Genomic DNA, 18,695 nt, shown 5'->3' with positions numbered 1-18,695 from the left:
AAATTCAGTCACGGGTTAAAATAAAAATAAAAATATCCTATCGCATAGTTCAAATACACATAAATAATTAATTTCGAAACTACACTGATATTATTTAGTCGGGTCCTTCTGGAAGAATCCATGTTTCTTTTAAGGATCACGTGGGGGACTAAAATAAACATACAAAAATTGAAATTAATTGCCTTGAGGAACATCCAAACAAACCACCAATGAATTCAAAGCGATAAAGCCAAACATGAGCTAAATTAAGTTTTACAAAAAGAAAGTAAATAAGTTAATTCAGTTACCTTTTTCAAGTTAAAAAGGTTAATTAGCATTACCAAACACAATTACAGCTGAAATCAAACTTTTAAATAACCACTTTAACAAAACCAATCAGTTACTAAAATTAATATTAGTTAAATTAGATAACAAGTTACACAACAGTTCCCAAAGTTCTCATATTCTGAAAACTTGGCGACAGCTACTTATGCTGATTGTGATAATACGTAAGTAGCGTTTCATTTAATAGAAAAACGGGCCCACCAGCGGCCGACCGGTAAAGTCGCTGAACACTGGTAGTTCGGTCCGAGGTTCAAATCCCGCGAACGGGCTGGCTGCATGGGTGTTTTCGTGGCTTTCCTCATGTGTAACGTGTATACGAGCCAGTTTCCCTTAGAAAGTCCTCCACGAAAGCCTCCCTCCCCTTAGGCAGATAGCCCTCGAGGCTTTGCCGTAATTAAACAACCTAACCTAATAGAAAAACATTACATTAAGACTTCATAATGATTTACGTTTCATTTCCCTATTTCATTACTGCATTTTTTCCGTAAGTAAACTTTCCTTTCCTGTATAAAATCGTACTCAGTATTGTCTTTTATAAAAAAAATATTCTTATGCAATTTTTAGCCCCAAGGGTGTTAGCCCAAGAGGGCTATTAATTTAGTTTGGCATTTTACGTTGAATCACTATAAACGGCGTATCACTTTTCAAATAGATGCTACCAAATATTATAGTCCTGTGTTATATTTAGAGAAGTTAAATAATGAAGAATCTGCATAAATGCATGTATGTTTCTCGCATTGTGATAAGACGGCGCTACCTAGAGTCATCCGGTTTTGAATAACGTAGTCCTCCAGCGAATATGGGCATCTGAAAGCCCTAATTTTGAATTGTGAATTTGTTTTACTATCGATTTCATACTTTGTAACACTTTAACGAATTGTTGATTAACAAACTCAACGATTTCAAAGCGAGCATTGGCAACACTGTAGAGTAAAAAAAGAGCATTTTTATCTCCAGCCCACGAGACTGTGTATCATAAATTTTAAAGATATGCTCATTTTAAAATTATTTTGCGATATTGCTCTTGAATTATTATGGTTTAAGTGCGAAGACCATTTTATTTAATAAATAAAGGTAACACCCAAAACCTTAAAAGAAGTCCGTTTGGGCTTAATGTAAAATCTGAAACCTTTCAGATTTTTTTTTTTTTTTTCATTTTCTCAGTTCATTATATCAACGCTCAGTTTTTTTTTACTAAGAGGGTTTTAAAAAACTTTTATATGTCTTTTTAGTATTAACATTTTGTATGTTTTCTTTGTTTATTAAAATCACGTTCTTGGTGCTTACACCACATAAAATACGATTCAACAGCAAAACCATTAAACATTTACAAACAGCATATCTTTAGAATTTCCCACAGACAGTCTTGCGTGCTGGACGTAAAAATGTTTTTAATTTTTGTTTTGGTAAAGGCAAAGTCCATGAACAAATATCAACTATTTGGAAAAATGACCATATTATTTTTTTTTTTAAATTCGCTCACGTCTATTACGATGGTAAATTCCAAGATGGAGGGAAGTTTTCTTCTTTTAAAAATGATCACTGCAGTGCTCGCTTAAGGTAAGAATATTGTACCGTTTTTAATGAGCGCGTCATTATATGTATCTACACACAATTTTGGGGAGCACAGAGGCTAAAATTTTTATCGGGAATTAACTTTGGATTGAAACTTTAAGGAGAATTCGAAGAGGAAAAAAAAAAGAATTAATCTTAAATTTCTTGAGTGGAATTTCCTTTCTTTTCTAATTCGGCGCGGTAAAACAGAAAAGATTTCTCTTCGCCTTTCTATGTTTCCAAGAAGAAATTCGCCTTTAGAATAATTTTCCTTCTATTCTTGAAAAGAGTAATGCAATTTATATCGTTTTCATAAGCTGTTTCCTTCTCTGAGTTATGATCAGAGAAGGAAACAGCTTGTGAAAGCCACCTTAACATTTTCTAGGTTAGTTAAAATAGATTTTAAGAAGTTTTCTTTAAAGAAATTTCCCAATAATTTGAAATATTTTGTTGCCTAGAACTTACTGCAAAGTAGATTTTAAGTAGTGTTTTCCAAATTTAAGCAACAATAAATACTAATGAAAGCATTAGGAATTATGATTATGATATAGTATGGTTATCTTGGTAATTCGTATTGAAACTGAATAAATGTAATTGACCATTATGTTAGCTGTAACCGTCATTCCATCTTCTTGTTGATTTCCAGAAATCTCCCGAGAAGCAACAAATGCTAGAACTATCTCTCCCGGCTGGTTTGAAACTGTTTAAAGGCGGAAAGAGACATCTAAGCTCAGTTGTTTAGATATTTGTTTAGTTATTGTTGCTGCGATTTATTTGATTCCACGGAAACCGAGATATCTGAATTAGCTTTCGATAACGTTTTGTATTGCGTTGTATTTAAACGTTTTCAGTAGTTTGAATTATACCTACTGATTATATTGCGTGATATTGTGAACACTTGTACGAATGTCTCTGGGGAAAATTCCAGTGTTCTGTCATATTTCTTTTGATAAGAACAAATTTTATTAACATTTTATTGGACTTATGCATTCAATCTATTACGAACCCGTATGCAAGCAACAATATTGAGAAATGATTATAAAAAAGGTTTTAAATTTCTACTTCCCAAACGTTGCTCAAAGCAAGCCGCTACTTTATTTGAAAATTTTATTATTTTATTATTTATTACCGCTATTTATATTAGCCGCTACGCTGCCAGTCTTCGTCTGGCTTTTAAATGTATCAGAAAAGTGCCTATAGGAAACACCAACCATTAAATTTAAAATCTGCACAGAATTTTACTCTGCAGAAAAACTTTATCATATACACTGTTTGTGTTAACTTATTTGTTCTTGTTTTGTTCGCGTGTCAATAAAGTATCCGTTTGTTAAAAGTCTGTTTTATGCAATGCCCGCATTACGAGCACGTCTACATTAAGAAGTATATACACTGAAGGGACAAAAGTCATGGGATATCTCCTAATATTTTGTCGGTCCTCCTTTTGCCCGGCGAAGTGCAGCAACTCGACGTGGCATGGACTCAACAAGTCGTTGGAAGTCCCCTGCAGGAATATTGAGCCATGCTGCCTCTATAGACGTCCATAAATGTGAAAGTGTTGACGGTACAGGGTTTTGGGCGTGAACTGACCTCTCGATGATCTCCCATAAATGTTCGATGGGATTCATGTCGGGCGATCTAGGTGACCAAGCCACGGTTTTCCATTCGTTTAGGGGCCAACCGATATGCTCACGAGCCCACGAGAGTCGCTGCAGGCGATGTCGTGCTGTCAGTAAAGGCACTCGAGTCGGTCTTCTGCTGGCATAGCCCAAGGAAGACAAATTTCGCCTCACTGTCCTATCGGACACGTCCCTCGTACGTCCCACATTGATTTCTGCGGTTATTTGACGCAGTGTTGCTTGTCTGTGAACATTGACAACTCTACGCAGAGGTCGCTGTCTCGGTCGTTAAGTGCAGGTGGTCGGCCACTGCGCTGCCCATGGTGGGATGTTATGCCTGAAATTACACTGAAGTGACAAAAGTCATGGGATAGCAATATGCAAATATACAGATGGCAGTAGTATAGCGTAGAAGATGTATAAATGCGAAGTGATTTGGCAGGGCTTTCATTTGTGTTCAAGTTATTCATGTGAAGAGGCTTTGACGTGTTTATGGCCGCACGACGAGAATTAACAGACTTTGAACGCGGAATGGTAGTTGGAGCTAGACGCATAGGTCATTCCATTTCGGATATCGTTAGGGAATTCAACATTCCGAGATCCACAGTGTTAATAGTGTGCCGAGAGTATCTAATTTCAGGCATAACATCCCACCATGAACAGTGCAGTGGCCGACCACCTGCACTTAACGACCGAGACCGGCGACGTCTGCGTAGAGTTGTCAATGCTCACAGACAAGCAACACTGCGTCAAATAACCTCAGAAATCAATGTGGGACGTACGAGGGACATGTCCGATAGGACAGTGCGGCGAAATTTGTCTTCCTTGGGCTATGCCAACAGAAGACCGACTCGAGTGCGTTTACTGACAGCACGACATAAATTTCGTCAATCGGCCCAGTAAAACGGCAGATATATAACTGTCCCATTTTTTGTTTGTGCAGTGTACATCTTCTAAACCATCTTTCCTTTATGATAGAACATAAACTTTCAAAAGGAAATAGTCGTTCTTGCACGCGGAAATCACGAAATTTGTGCCTCTAATTTTCATTCACTTTTTACAGATAATTCAGTTAACCCTTTCCGGCACGCTACCTTTTACAGTCGAAGTTTTGATAAAAAAAGGTAGACAGTCTAATTAGGCCAAGAGGAGTACAGAAGTAAAATTTTGTTAACATAGCACTTATCGTTTATTTCTGTGGGTGTGCCCGAAGAGGGGGCGCACTGATTGAATAGAGTGCTGAAACGAGCATTGTTGTCAATGAACTGACCGACGAGATGCGGAGAAACAAAGAATACAGACTCTCAGTTATCCTAGATTATTGGTGAGCCCCGTATGGGCACACCTAGGGTTTGCCGTTTGATTTTAGGCAAGATTTAAAATTAAAATTTGATTAAAATTTGATTTTAGGTAAAAAAATTAAAACTAATATAGAATAAGGAGACTAGCATACAGCCAAAAAAATAACATAGAAATTTCTTTTCAAATAATTCTTTTTATATCCTAAAAAACATCTGGAAGATTTCTTTGAAAAATGAGGTCTTAAAAAACTAAACATGGCTAAAATATATGGACTGGTTTGTGTTGAGCTGCCATAAATAAAGAAGGTTCAGTGTAACGTATAGTAACGTATAAATCCGTTTTCATTCAATTTTTCTGTGGGTACAGAAGGAAATTTTTAGGTGTGTCCAGACGGAACACACTGTACCGCAAAGCGTTAAGGATGAGAACAAAAGCAGGTTTCGACGTTCCTAGCGAATGCACTAGCGTGAGCAAAAGGAATCGTTGTGGCCAAAGCGTACAATAATAAGACTTATTTATTATCTACTGAAAATGGACAACTTAATTTATTATTATAAGATTTATTTTGTTTCACTCATGGTATTATTTTACAGAGATTGATGTCATAAGTTTCTACTTGGGCGTGTGGGTTCTGGATATATATACACTGGAGTGACAAAAGTCATGGGATAGCAATATGCAAGTATACAGATGGCAGTAGTATCACGTAGAAAATGTATAAATGCGAAGTGCTTTGGCAGGGCTTTCATTTGTGTTCAAGTTATTCATGTGAAGAGGCTTTGACGTGATTATGGCCGCACGACGAGAATTAACAGACTTTGAACACGGAATGGTAGTTGGAGCTAGACGCATGGGTCATTCCATTTCGGATATCGTTAGGGAATTCAACATTCCGAGATCCACAGTGTCAAGAGTGTGCCGAGATATATTCAATGCACGTGCCCCTGTACTTTTACTTTTTCGGCATAGCTTTCTCTGAAAATTTGTCTCACGCTGCATTGCACGGGGAAATAAAACAATTTTAAATATAATTCTACCAAAATTAGCTATCTAAATACAAATTCGTAACAACAGGTTGACTTTTACTAACGAAGGAACCAGTTAATTTCTGTAATTCGATATCGTGATGCGAATAATAACATTAATAGCAACCGCATTGAATGGAAACTACTAAATATAACTTGCAGTGTTTAAGGATTTTTTGTCTGGGAATGGGTGAAGCTACGTGCGTTGAGGATAAATGGCATTTCTTTTTTTAAGATTTCTAAAAAAATTAGAACTTTATAAACAATACTGTTACTAATTTGTACATGTGTAAATAATTTTAGTGAAATTGTATGTAAAATTATAGTATTTGTTACATGATGTAACATAAAACGGTACTTTTCTATTTTGCCGGCGCTGGCGATAAAGTCGCCAAAAGTGGTACAACTGATGCCAAACGGAATATCCTCGCTGCTAACCTTTTACGCCTCATTTTCAAAACAATTCGCAGCCATTTCTTATCAAATTGATTGGTTCCTTCAATATTGGCATACAATTACTTAGAAGTTTATTAGATAGTTCAATGTTATGCTCTAAGGGAATTTGCGGTAATTAAGTCAATTAGGATGCAATCACACCGCTCACCCGAAGGCGAAAATATAGAAAAGGCAAAATCAAATGTTAAATTCATCAATTCTAATGAGAATGCACTAACGAAGTAAAGCACTGCGCTTTTACATACTTTCTGAGTAAGCTATTCGTACGAATTAAAATGATTCTTGTATTTAAACATCTATTCCATATAAAGATTTAACTTGATATTAACTTAGATAATTACTGAGAGAATTAGAGTTTTGTAGCGTAGTTTACGTGAGATGAGATCACTTGGGGTCATGTGATATGAACCGGCGAATCAGGATGTTGAACCATAAATACATAGTAAATTATTAAATTAATGCTTTTTACAGATTTATTGTCTTTATTTATGGCTTTTTACAAAATTTTAAATGATATTAAAATGTTTATGCCTTAAAAATAAAAATTTGTTATTGTGTGTTGTCGCCAAGGCGAGATTTGCGCCGACGAAATGGAAAAGTACCCATAAAACGCTTGAAAGAGAAGATGCTCTACCGGAAAATAAGAGAACAGGAGAGGGACAAGTGTTTTTAGCACTGAGTAAATGACCATGTCGTTAAATTGACAAGTTATCGCCAAGCTGGCAATAGCTTTTATCCACTGATTTTTATTCCAAAATTTGGAGAAAAATCGCCAAAAGTTGCCAAACTTGGCAATTGTTAAGCGACATTTTGGTCCGGTGGCTGTATGTTTATAATGGATATTGTAAATGAGTACCTATAATTGATCCTATATACAAGCGTAACCGTATCTGGCCTTCATATGCCTTTCAGTTATTTCGAGAAGTGGAAGGTACTAAGGATCGGAGAAAACTATGTAAGATCGATGAAAATATTAGTTTCTCAGTATTTATTTAGTTCAGTGTGAGTTCGGAATATTGAGAGATCTCGGTAGGAACTTCTGCTTTTTAGATACGCTTTGCACTGCGTTGTGTTTAACGCTCTTGGTAGTTTCAAGTGTAACCACTGATTGGGTTCTGTGATACTGAGAAGAGCTGTACGAGTATTTTTGATGGAGTTTGCAGAATTGCAAAGTGTTCCTTCTTGTAAAATAAATTTTATCAATCTGCAATTGTTAACCCGTACGTACGCAGCAATACTTTTCCATAAAGCAAATTATTATTGGCAATGATTATTGGCAATTTATCTATAAAAGTGATTCACATTTTTCATCAATATTTACGTTGATAATATTCATATGATTCAAAATATAATCTAACTAGAAACTAATTCTAATTAAAGTAAAACTAAGTTTAAATGCTTACCTGTAGATACTTGAAAAACCTTGTGAGAAAGGTAATGGACAAGATATTATACAGTTGTTGTAAACTGCAGTCTTTGAAATCTATAATAACGTGAGCCCCGCTCACTTGGACTGATTCCTGCAATAAGTATATTTCTCCAAACAATATTCCAAGAGCTCCAACATCATCAACCTTGCCCACGTCTAAATCCAAATTGGCTATAAAACAAATAAAACATCTAAATCCAAATTGCCCACATCTAAATCCAAATTCGCTATAAAACAAATAAAATAATAGAAAGAGTTCTTTTTAAGTTATAAAAAAATTTAAAAAGATAAAAAGTAAATAATTCCGCAATTGTGGATTCCAAAATGATATTAAAATATATACAAGGTGTGTTCGAAAAGTTCGGTGATTGGTCTCATAATTATGAAACCGCGCAGGTTAGGATCTTGCACTCACGCAGACGCAGTGAGAGAAATGTCATCTAGAGCCACCTAACGGCCATTTTACAACAGATAAGAGAAAGCGCATGCTATGAGCAGTTTAACACAGTCAGTGTGAGAAAGATTGTCAGCGTGACATGAAGCAACGCATAAACATAAAGTTTTGCTTCAAGTTAGGCAAAACGCTTACGGAGACACATGACATGTTAGTGAAAGTTTACGCTCAGGAAGCAGTGAGTAAAAAGTGGGTTTATGAGTGGTTTAAACGCTTTACAGACGGAAAGGAGGATGTCAAAGACAAGCATTTTGGATCATCCTCCATATTCTCCAGATATGGCTCCCGCGGACTTCTTCCTGTTTCCCCGCCTCAAAGGAGTTCTGAAAGGCCAACACTTTTCCGACATTACTGAGATCCAACAACGTGTGACAACGGTGCTTCGAGCCATACCGAAAGAAGCGTTTGCAGACAGTTTCCAACAATTGTACACCCGATGTCAAAAGTGCATTGTTGCTAATGGCGAATACTTTAAAGGCCAGTAAAGCTATTTTGCTTGTTTCTCTTGTTTCATTTTTTTATGGTAAAATTCACCAAACTTTTCGAACACACCTTGTAGTTTAGCCCGTGACATTGTAAATTTTGCATCATTGCATTATGTAGATGAAAAATGTAACCTAGAGTTGCAATAAGTGAACAGATAAGAGATAGTTTATATGGGTGCAAGAAATATAGCTACTAATTATGTATGCGCGGCTCGCCAGCCGCCGAGTTGTAAAGTCGCTGAGGACTGAGGAAAGTTGCTTATTTTTTATCAATTCATGAAACAAAAATACTATTTCGAAGAAAAGTGAAATGTAAAACTGTACGCATTTTATGCTTATTTAATTTTCCTAAATCATAACGTTTGGCGAAATTATATAATCTTGTTTATTCCAACGAAATCTAATATTTAAGTCTTATTTCGGTAAAGTAACTGAATATTACATGAAGTTACAATAAGTAACTGTAAAAGTTTTATTTACTTGAGGTATTGTAGAAAATTGTAACTGTGATTTTTTTATATTTATAATATTATACTATAACAACAAATTTATTATAATATTATAACAACAAATTTATTATACGATAACAAAAAATTTATAATATTATACGATAACAACAAATTATTTAACTTTTTTTTAATCTGGTACACACAATAAATAATGTGTTTTAGTATGATATATTTTGATGGAGCTTTAAAAGGCCTATCTTTATACGAAAAGAGTACTGTATTCACTTGTGAAAGAACAATTTAGTTTTGATTCCATTTTCTATGAAGAACAGTATTATTCTCTTGCAGATCTTATTTAACTTCAACGCAGAATTTTTAAAATTAGGTAACCCAAACTTAAAAAAGAGCAGACGATCAATAAAAATAAGAATAATAAATATTAATTCGTATTAACGAAATGCTAGTAGTTAAAGTATCAGCAGTAGTTAAAGATACAGTGAACTGGAACGTTAATAAAAGAAATAAGGTGAAGTTTGGATGTTGGAAAGTTTCTTCAGTGTGAGAATACCCGCCATGTCTGGATAGCTTAAAGAATAATACGCACAAAATACGTTTCAGATAATAAATGCAAGGAGAAATAAACGGGAATAAAGTTCTAAAACGGGAATGAAGTAAAATACAAATACAAACTGAATAAACTTCATAAAAATGAAATTAATTAAGGCAATAAATTTTACCAAGTAGTCCTCAGAGAGAAAAATATATGTGTAACAGAGGAAGGGGAAATATGTAAAAATTTTCAGAATCTAGCGCTGAAACACCTACAGGGGAAAATACGCAAGGAAATACTGTATATAATGTCAGTTCTTAAATATATAAATAGCTAGCATTTTAAAATCATTTGATTCAATATAACTTCAAAACTTACAACATTTATTCCAGAAAATTATAGCTCCAGAAGGGTGCTTTTTCGGAAGAACACATAGCAGGTTCAGATCCAAAATTGGTTTCAGTTCCGATGGCAGAAGATTTGCGTAAACTTTGGAATACTCTTTGTTGAAATTGTAATACTTTAACAAAGTCTTTAATGTTCTTTGTACATCATATTTTCTTACCCTAAGAAATCTTAGCAGGAAAGCATCTTCAGTTAATGGATCAATGTTTGGAATCCCTGTAATAAAAATACAGCTTTTTAAAAAAAAGAACAGTTTTATATCTTCTACTCCACGGAGCCGATTGGCGAAATTCAACTTGCGTTTTGCATGTCTAAAAAGCGTGGCTTAGTATACATAAGTAAGATTGACTCATAACATTTTTCGGTACTATTCGGTTTCGAGGGCCGTAAAAAATCGCCAAACTATTGTTGATGCCAATGCTGCCAAAAGTAATTGCGGCAACCCTAAAAATTGCGGCAAGAAAGGAAGTATAATAGTAAATAACTATCTAAGATTGATGTTTTAATTTAGATGAAAGGTTAATTTCATATAATACTTTTTTATTATTATAATTTATATGAAAAAGGCTAAACATGACTGAATGGAAGCATAAGAGTAAATAACTATTTCAAATCATTATTATAATTTATATAAAAATTGCTAAACATAACTGAATGGATGCCTGCATCGCTATTTCGCTACCGACTTATCACTAAAGCATAATTTCATCTCGTTGCTTGTTCAGACATAATTTTCTATAATAAATGATGCCTTTTCTTTGAAAAAAATCAGAATCGGAATTCAGATGTGCAGAATCGCTCACTATTTGTTTGCCGCTTTTTACAAGGGTAAAAACAATTGGATTTTTGCGAATTTTATTTTACTTTTTAAATGAAAACAGGTCGATGTGTACATAGATAAAGTCAAGGAGGTGCGCAGTGCCATTTTTGTGCAATTCTGGGATTTTTGTTTTGAGTGAAAATAGGTCGATGTGCACATGGACACCGAGTATGTGCAATTCTTAAAAACGCGTCAAGCAGTGAGTGATTCTGCACTTTACCCAAAATTCTATTGCCGACTTTTCGTCATGGGCAATTCCCAAATTGTTAAATACATAGGATATCAAAAGAGGATTTAAAATCAAAAAAGGATTTAAAAATTAAACTAGTATTTCAATGGCGTCTTAAGAAATATAGAACTATATAAACTTACGCAATCTGAAATCAGCGCGTACGCTAGATTTGGCGCGCTGTTAAATGGGCGCGTTTGCTAGATTTAGCGCTTTTGCGCATACATTTTCGCTGCAATTTTTTTACGGGCCTCGAAACAGAAGAGTACCCATTTCTCTAACATAGGTGTTTCTGAAATGACAAACCTTTATTTCCATATTTCGAATTCTGCGACGCAAATTATGTCAAAATATTAAATTTTGTAAAATTAGGTGGGAAATTGGCGAGAAATTCAAACATTTAACCGTGGCTCACATTTTTCAGTCTGCGCAGAGAATAACTCACTTGGCGAAATTCTTAATTTATGGTAACCTACTTTCCTTTCCCATTTTCCATTGAGCAGCAGTGGAAAAATGTTGCATCATTCATTCTTTCAAATAATTTTAACAAAGTTCGTGAAGCACATGTGGCGTTATAATAGTTTATAACAAATATGCCAAATATCAAAACGCACCAATAAATACTTTCTAGTACATGTTAAAACATTTTAAATAAAAAAAGCTCTAAATTTTACCAGGTATGCCTAGAAATACATCTACTTTAAGATGATTGTAAAAATTTGGTAGAGTACAATTCAGAAATGTTTTCGAAAAATTTATAAAAATTATTGAAAAACAAAAATTTTTAAAATAATTCAGAAAATATCTCCATATTTATTTGAAGCAATGAAGTGGGTTAAACAAAATAAAAAAGAAATTAATAAATATATAGCAAATACAATTAACATTGACGAGCTAATATTTAACAAAACTTGGCACTTTGACATAATTTGAGTTGTAGAATCGAAATATGGAAAACAATCATATGTCATCTCAGAAGAAATCGTATTTTGTGTCATAACATCTTTGTTATTTATTTATTTATTTACCATCAGATGAGCAGCTGCACCGCCTTTAAGACATTTAGCTGTTACGCTCAACTGATGGAATCGTTAGGTTAGGTTAGGTTATTTAATTACGACAAAGTCTCGAGGGCTATCTGCCTAAGGGGAGGGATGCCTTCGTGGAGGACTTTCTAAGGAAACTGGCTAGTATACACGTTACACATGGGGAAAACCACGAAAACACCCATGCAGCCAGCCCGTTCGCGGGATTCGAACCTCGGACCTAACTACCAGTGTTCAGCGACTTTACCGCTCGGCCGCTGGTGGGCCAACTGATGGAATCATCTACCAGCTGTGTTGTTATATAAAATACAATAAAATATTAGAATTTGGATAATTACATAATAAAAATTAAATATCAAGAAATAAATATATAAATAATACAATAAATAATAAACATAAATAGATACAATAAATAAAAGTTAAAAATTTAGAATAAGATAAATACAATGTTGTTATATATGAAGTCAATATAGTATTAGGATTTTGAGAATTATATAATAAAAATTTTAAAATTTAAATATATAAATACACAATACCTAAATAATAATACCTTAAGTACTTACTTAAGGAAACGTGAAGGAAACGTGAATAGTAGGGGCAGAGTAATAATACATGATGAATAAAACATACATGATAAATGAAACATAAATACGTAAGTAAATGCTTAAGAAGATCGTTAGAAATTTTGAAAATGAACAACATAATGTATGAGAATAGTAGGGGCTGAGAATATAAGTTTTGTAAAGAGTAAAGAATAAGAGTATAGGTTTTCCTTATGGAGAATGAAGAGCAGTAATTGATTAAAAATTGATGAGAAATAGTATTTGAATGAATTAGGATGACTTGAAGGAAACGTTCTTGGAAATTCTTGATAGAGAGTCACCCTTGAATAAAAGTCTTGACTAATAATCTTGAGTTGAGACTTTATTAATATATTTTTAAGATTAATATATTAAGGAGATGGAGTTAGAAAATATTCTTAAATTCTTGATTGAGCTTGGGAGATCTTGAAGATGCACTTAAATAAAGATGGTCTTGAGTGAAAGCATTAAAATGAGGTAGTAGAAAGGGTGGCGGATTAAGTAAGGTAAATGAATAAAGAATAATATGATTTCAAGTTCCTTTAAGATTATCGATGTTTGCGGAGATATAATTTATTATATTATGAAGAGGATGTCTTAGAATATTACTTTTTAATAACTGTTGAAACCATAACTGAGCATAAGTTAAATTGTATGCTTTAAGGTGATAATCTTTAGTAAGGTTGCAGTGAAAGAGATAATGATCTATTGTACCTTCATTCTCACAGGTACAGAGATTTGCATGGTGAAGTCCGAATCTATGAAGGTATTCTGTAAATGGACCATGAGATGTTAGGAAAAATGTAATTGAACGGTTGGTAAATATTAATGATCTGGAAGGATTTGATACGAAAGTAAAAGTTCTTCTGCCGGTTGTTACTTCAGTCCAGGTTTGCTTCCATAAGTGCATTAATTCTGTTCCTAATTTTGTTTTTACTAATGATATTGGATATGGAATTGAGTAATTTGGAAGGGAAGAATTGTTTGCAGCCTCTTTTGCTAGTTCATCTGCTAAATAACGCATAGTCCATAACACCTTTGTTAGAAAATGCTATATATAAATCTAATGGTAACCGGAAAAATGTCCACAGGAAAAAAAGCCCACAGGAACAATGCTCACAGGTATAAAAGCTCACAGGAAAAATGCCCACGAGGAAATATGCCCACATAGAAAAAAGCTCACATGGAAAAATGTTCACATAGAAATATGCTCACATGGAAAAAAGCTCACATGAAATATGTTCACATGGACAAATGCTCACATTAACCTTCTCAGAAGCGATAAATAAAAGCATGAAAACTGTAGTAAAATTTTGCAGGTGCTGTAATATGTTTATACCACTGCCCCTGTACAAAGTTGTTTTCCTGTAATTGCCAATATTTAATTTTTGCTTTTTTACTCTATTTTTGCATACTTTTGATGTGTACCTATACAAATTGTTGTTTGAATGTAGTTATTTAAGCTTAGAGATAAAACATTTGTAAAATTTCTGCAGAAATTTAAAATTTTAGAAATAGAATTAACATTTTTAGCCACTTTGAGAATGCCTCTCTATTGAACACTATGAAGCAGCCTTCGAAAAAAAATCTTCTAAAATCGCAAATTGTTGCGAAGGCTTTCATAACGTATTAAATTCATCATTTAATTATAGCCATCCTAGTATGTGGTTTTTATTTGACAGACTGAAAAAAGATTTAATGTAAATACAGGATGTACTGAAGTAAAAAAAAAAAAGAAAATACGAAAACTGACGTTTGGTAATCGCGAATCATGTAAGAAAGTATCATGACGTCGATGATAAAATTAACTATTTTACGTAATTTAAATAAAATAATAATTTCTATTTGTTTATTTTGCTAAATGATTATAAAATGCATAATATAATATTTATTATTATTTTATTTTTAAATTTTAATTAAAATTGTAAAAAAGTTTCACTGTATATTCTCTTTGATTTTTACCTCCTTCCTTCTCTCCTTTTCTTAATTCAAAACGGCTCATAATTAATAGCAATCTTATATAGCAACTGAATATATACACATGTTATACAGTTTTTGAAATATTTACCATATATGTTTTGGTAATTTAAATAATTTTTCTTTAGAAAATTAGAGTAGGTGTACGATGTTCAAATATATTAATTATTGATTCATTAATGCATGGATATTTCTACGTGAATTATTTATCAGTGATCTTACTTCCATGTGAACATATTTCTATGTGAGCTTTTTTCCGTGTGAGTACATTTCTAAGTGAGCATTTTTCCATGAGAGCTTTTTTCTAATGTGGCCATATTTCTGTGTGGGCGTTTTTCCTGTGAGCATTTATACCTGTGAGCATTATTCCTGTGGCCTTTTTTCCTCTGTGCTTTTTTTCCTAGAACCAAATGTAATACATATCCGAAGTCGAGCTTTCGAGACATGAAAAATGCAAGTTAAATTTTGTCAATCGGCCGAGTAGAACTGGTGATGCAGAACTGCAAATTTTTTTTAATCCAAAGGGGCAATTTGCCCAGAAGGACTATTAATTTTGCGTTGATTCACCATAAACAGCGAATAACTTTTTAAATTGTTGCCCCCAAATATTAGAGCCCTGTATTATATGTAAAGAAATTAAGTAATGAAGAATCTGCATGAACGCATGTATGTTTCTCACCCTGTGGGAAAACTACGGTATCTAGAGACATCGAATTTTGAATAACGTAGTATCCATTCAAATATGGGCATCTGAAGCCTAAATTAGGAATTTTTTTATGTATTTCATATTTTGTAAAGCATTTATGAGTTTTCAATTAAGAAACTCAACGATTTCAAAGCGAGGAATGGCAGCACTGTACGAGGGCAAAAACATTTTTTATCCAGCGCGCAAGACTGCGTATCGGAAAGTTCTACAGATAGGTTCTTTTAAATATTTTGTGATATTGCTGTTGAATTGAATTTTATGGTTTAAGTACGAAGAACATGATATTTAATGAATAAAGGTAACACAGAAAACGTAAAAAAAAAGTCCCTTTGAGCGTAGTATAAAATCTGAAAACTTTCAGATTTTTTTTTTTTTTTTTTTTTTCTGGTAGAAGATATTTTTACGCATCATATCATACCTATCGTCAGGAAGTGTTTAGCGTCAGGTTATGGATAAGCGTGACGTAACAACACACTCATAACATTTGAACTTTCGTTTAACCTAACCCGGATTGATTCTTGGTAAGTCACATTTTATTTTTATGAATAGAGATACAAATTATTTATAATGTCTGTAGTGTTTCCTTGCATTTTGAAAAATAATTAAAATTTTGTACCTGCCACCTACAGAACAGCAAGCACTTGATTATTTTCAGTTTATGATTATTTCAGATATGATTCATTGCCTCTCAATTAAGAATGTCTCGTACCAATATCCAGCGTGTCTTGAACGCCGAGTCATTACTCCACGCCCTTCGTCTCCGAAGGGTTCAGTTTGAACGTGTGCGTTTCGCACAGTGGTTTCTGCAAGAAAGTGCCCGTGATGTTAATTTCCCAGCTAATGTGGTGTCCACAAATTAGACCACATTCAAGAGGGATGGCGATTTCAATCACCGTAACCAGCATTTATGGCCTCAAGAAAACACTCACGGTGTGCGGCACAACAACGTTTCAAAGTCCATGTGTGTGGTGGTTGGTCGGCGACTTCATCGTCGGGCCGTACCATCCAAATTGAATGCTGCGAATTGTCTGATCTTTCTGGAGCAAGTTCTTCCCGGCTTGCTTGACGATGTTCCACTAAATGTGAGGAGCAACATGGGGTTCCAACATGATGCGGTGCCTGCCCATTTTAGACTGGATATTCGTAGCCATCTGAACAAATCATTCTCGCATAGATGGACTGACCGTGATGGACCGGTTTCTGGCTTCCCCACGCACACCAGATTTATCGGGCCTTGATTTCTTTTTGTGGGAAGCCATCAAAAGTGTCGTGTATCACGATCTTGTGTCTGAAATGGATCTCGTGGCAAGACTCGCTTGCGCAGATGCTACAATCAAAGAAACGCCTGGTGTGTTTGAACGTCTCTGGCAATAAATGGTCCATCGAGTGTGAGGCATGTTTGGCGTCTGATGGTGCAAACACCGAACATCTCTTGTAACCTGACTTGCACCCTTTGTATTCATGTCCAATAAATGTTTCAAATTAATCACTCTCTTGTTTCCTTTCCCATCTTCTACCTCTACTGCCACTTACTCCTGACATTTCCAAGCGTGGGTTCCTATGCAATTATTAATCCTTATGATCTGTCCTACCTCACTCAGAAGTTTGTAGCAACATTTACGGGACACCCTGTGTAATTGGAGTTAGATGTCTAAGTAATAATTACGATCTTTTGAATTAAGACTTTAATAGGGAAAGAACTCTTACTTCCGAACTATATAAAGGTTCGTAGAGATTTTATTATGATCATTTTTAGGCCTTTTAGAGATTGTTTTCAATATTAACTAGTCTTATATTTAAAAGACTGCACAAATGAATTTTTGAACTTTAAAAGACTCTACTCTACGATGTCATTTCTGAATAGTTGAACGTAGCCTTCGCTGTAGGAAATCATCTGAAGGTTATTTTTGCTTGCGTAAAGACATCTTTTAGTCGTACGTCGCACAATATTGCTAAGATGTCTATGTTTTATATATGTACACTGATTGCTGTAAGTTGTATTTGCTAGCGAACAAAACAATTGCAGCTGGGCGGAAAACTGACTTGTCTCATACTTTCGGAGATTGTATCTGCAGAGAATGGTATATAATGAATTAATAATCACAACACTTTAAATATGAAAGATTTTAAATCAAGAACACATTTATTAAAAATCTCTGCACTTAATACACATTTACGGAGCTAGCAAGTGAAGAAAGAATACTTTTTCTCTCTAGGAAAAAAAATTGCTACATTTTTTATATTAAGTTCACCGCACTAGTGTTGTAAGAAGTGTAATCTCATAGCAACAAAAATACAACGCTCGTAATAATCGTACAATCCGTTTTCGGAAAAAGTGTCGTTTATTCTGTCCGTACGTGCATATCTCACTCAAAAGCATCGTTCAAATGGATTCGAGAGAGGTCAAGAGGGATATTTTCGTTGAAATATTGCACCCGAAATTTTTCACAATTACAATACTTCCTTTACTTCGCACGAGGAAATAAAAATGGTGTTGTAAAATAAGCTTTTATTGAAAATTCATAAAATCATTAATGAGCTAAAAGGAGAAAAATAATTTAAATAATTCTCTTTAGATAATTCATCTACAGTTTCATATCACGAATAACAAAAGATTAGATCGGCCTCGACAACGATAACGACTTACACTTTGAACAACTCAATTCAATTATTACGTAGATTGCGTTGCTCTGGCGCCCACGCTTTTATTATTAAATATATATTTTGTAGCTGAATTTTGTAAACAGAATTATTTAGTCAGTTGCTCCCCTTAAAATACATGATAAATTATTTTTCTCCATTTTAGCTTCTTAATCCTACCATTGGCCGAGCGGTAAAACCGTTAAACACTGGTAGTTCCGCCCTGAGTTCGAATTCAGTCGAGCGGACTAGCTGAATGAGCGCTTTCGTCAATTTTCTCATGTGCAACGTGTGTAACAGTAGTCAGTTTCCCTTAACGTCCTCCAAGGAGGCATCTCTCTCCTTAGACGGATAGCTTTTGTGTGCCCATAATAAACTAAACCAAACCAAACGTTTTAGTTAATTAATCATTTTATGAATTTTAAATAAAAACTTATTTTATTGAAACTTATTTAGATATTTTTATTTCCATCCGTATAGTTTCTATGCCAGGTTATGAATCAAATTATCCATTGCAGAACACCGACTAATTAGCAGTTTTTTATCATTCTTGTTTCAAAAAATCTGATGTGGACATTAAATGACTTCCTTGCACGGCCTATTAAATTTTACACACATTTTTTGCTGCATTTCATTTAAACATATTT

The 18,695-nt window shown here is 34.1% G+C and overlaps 1 protein-coding gene across 1 annotated transcript in view; it reads right to left on the bottom strand.

The window, feature by feature from the left end:
- The window catches only part of LOC118194517 (alpha-tocopherol transfer protein-like), a 33,729-nt gene that overhangs the window by 7,335 nt on the left and 7,699 nt on the right, over nt 1–18,695 (bottom strand). Inside the window, exons 2-3 of the mRNA XM_035365657.2 lie at nt 10,023–10,265; nt 7,681–7,877 (exon numbers count right to left, since the gene is read on the bottom strand). Of these exons, the coding sequence (XP_035221548.1) occupies nt 7,681–7,877; nt 10,023–10,265 (440 nt within the window). The remainder of the gene's footprint in view (nt 1–7,680; nt 7,878–10,022; nt 10,266–18,695) is intronic.

The sequence above is a fragment of the Stegodyphus dumicola genome, chromosome 11 (genome assembly GCF_044657685.1).
Source record: "Stegodyphus dumicola isolate Sdum_Otavi_A_Nest chromosome 11, ASM4465768v1".
Lineage (NCBI taxonomy): Eukaryota > Metazoa > Arthropoda > Arachnida > Araneae > Eresidae > Stegodyphus > Stegodyphus dumicola.
The sequence above is the reverse complement of the archived record's forward strand: the minus strand, read 5'-3'. Positions and strand labels throughout refer to the sequence as shown.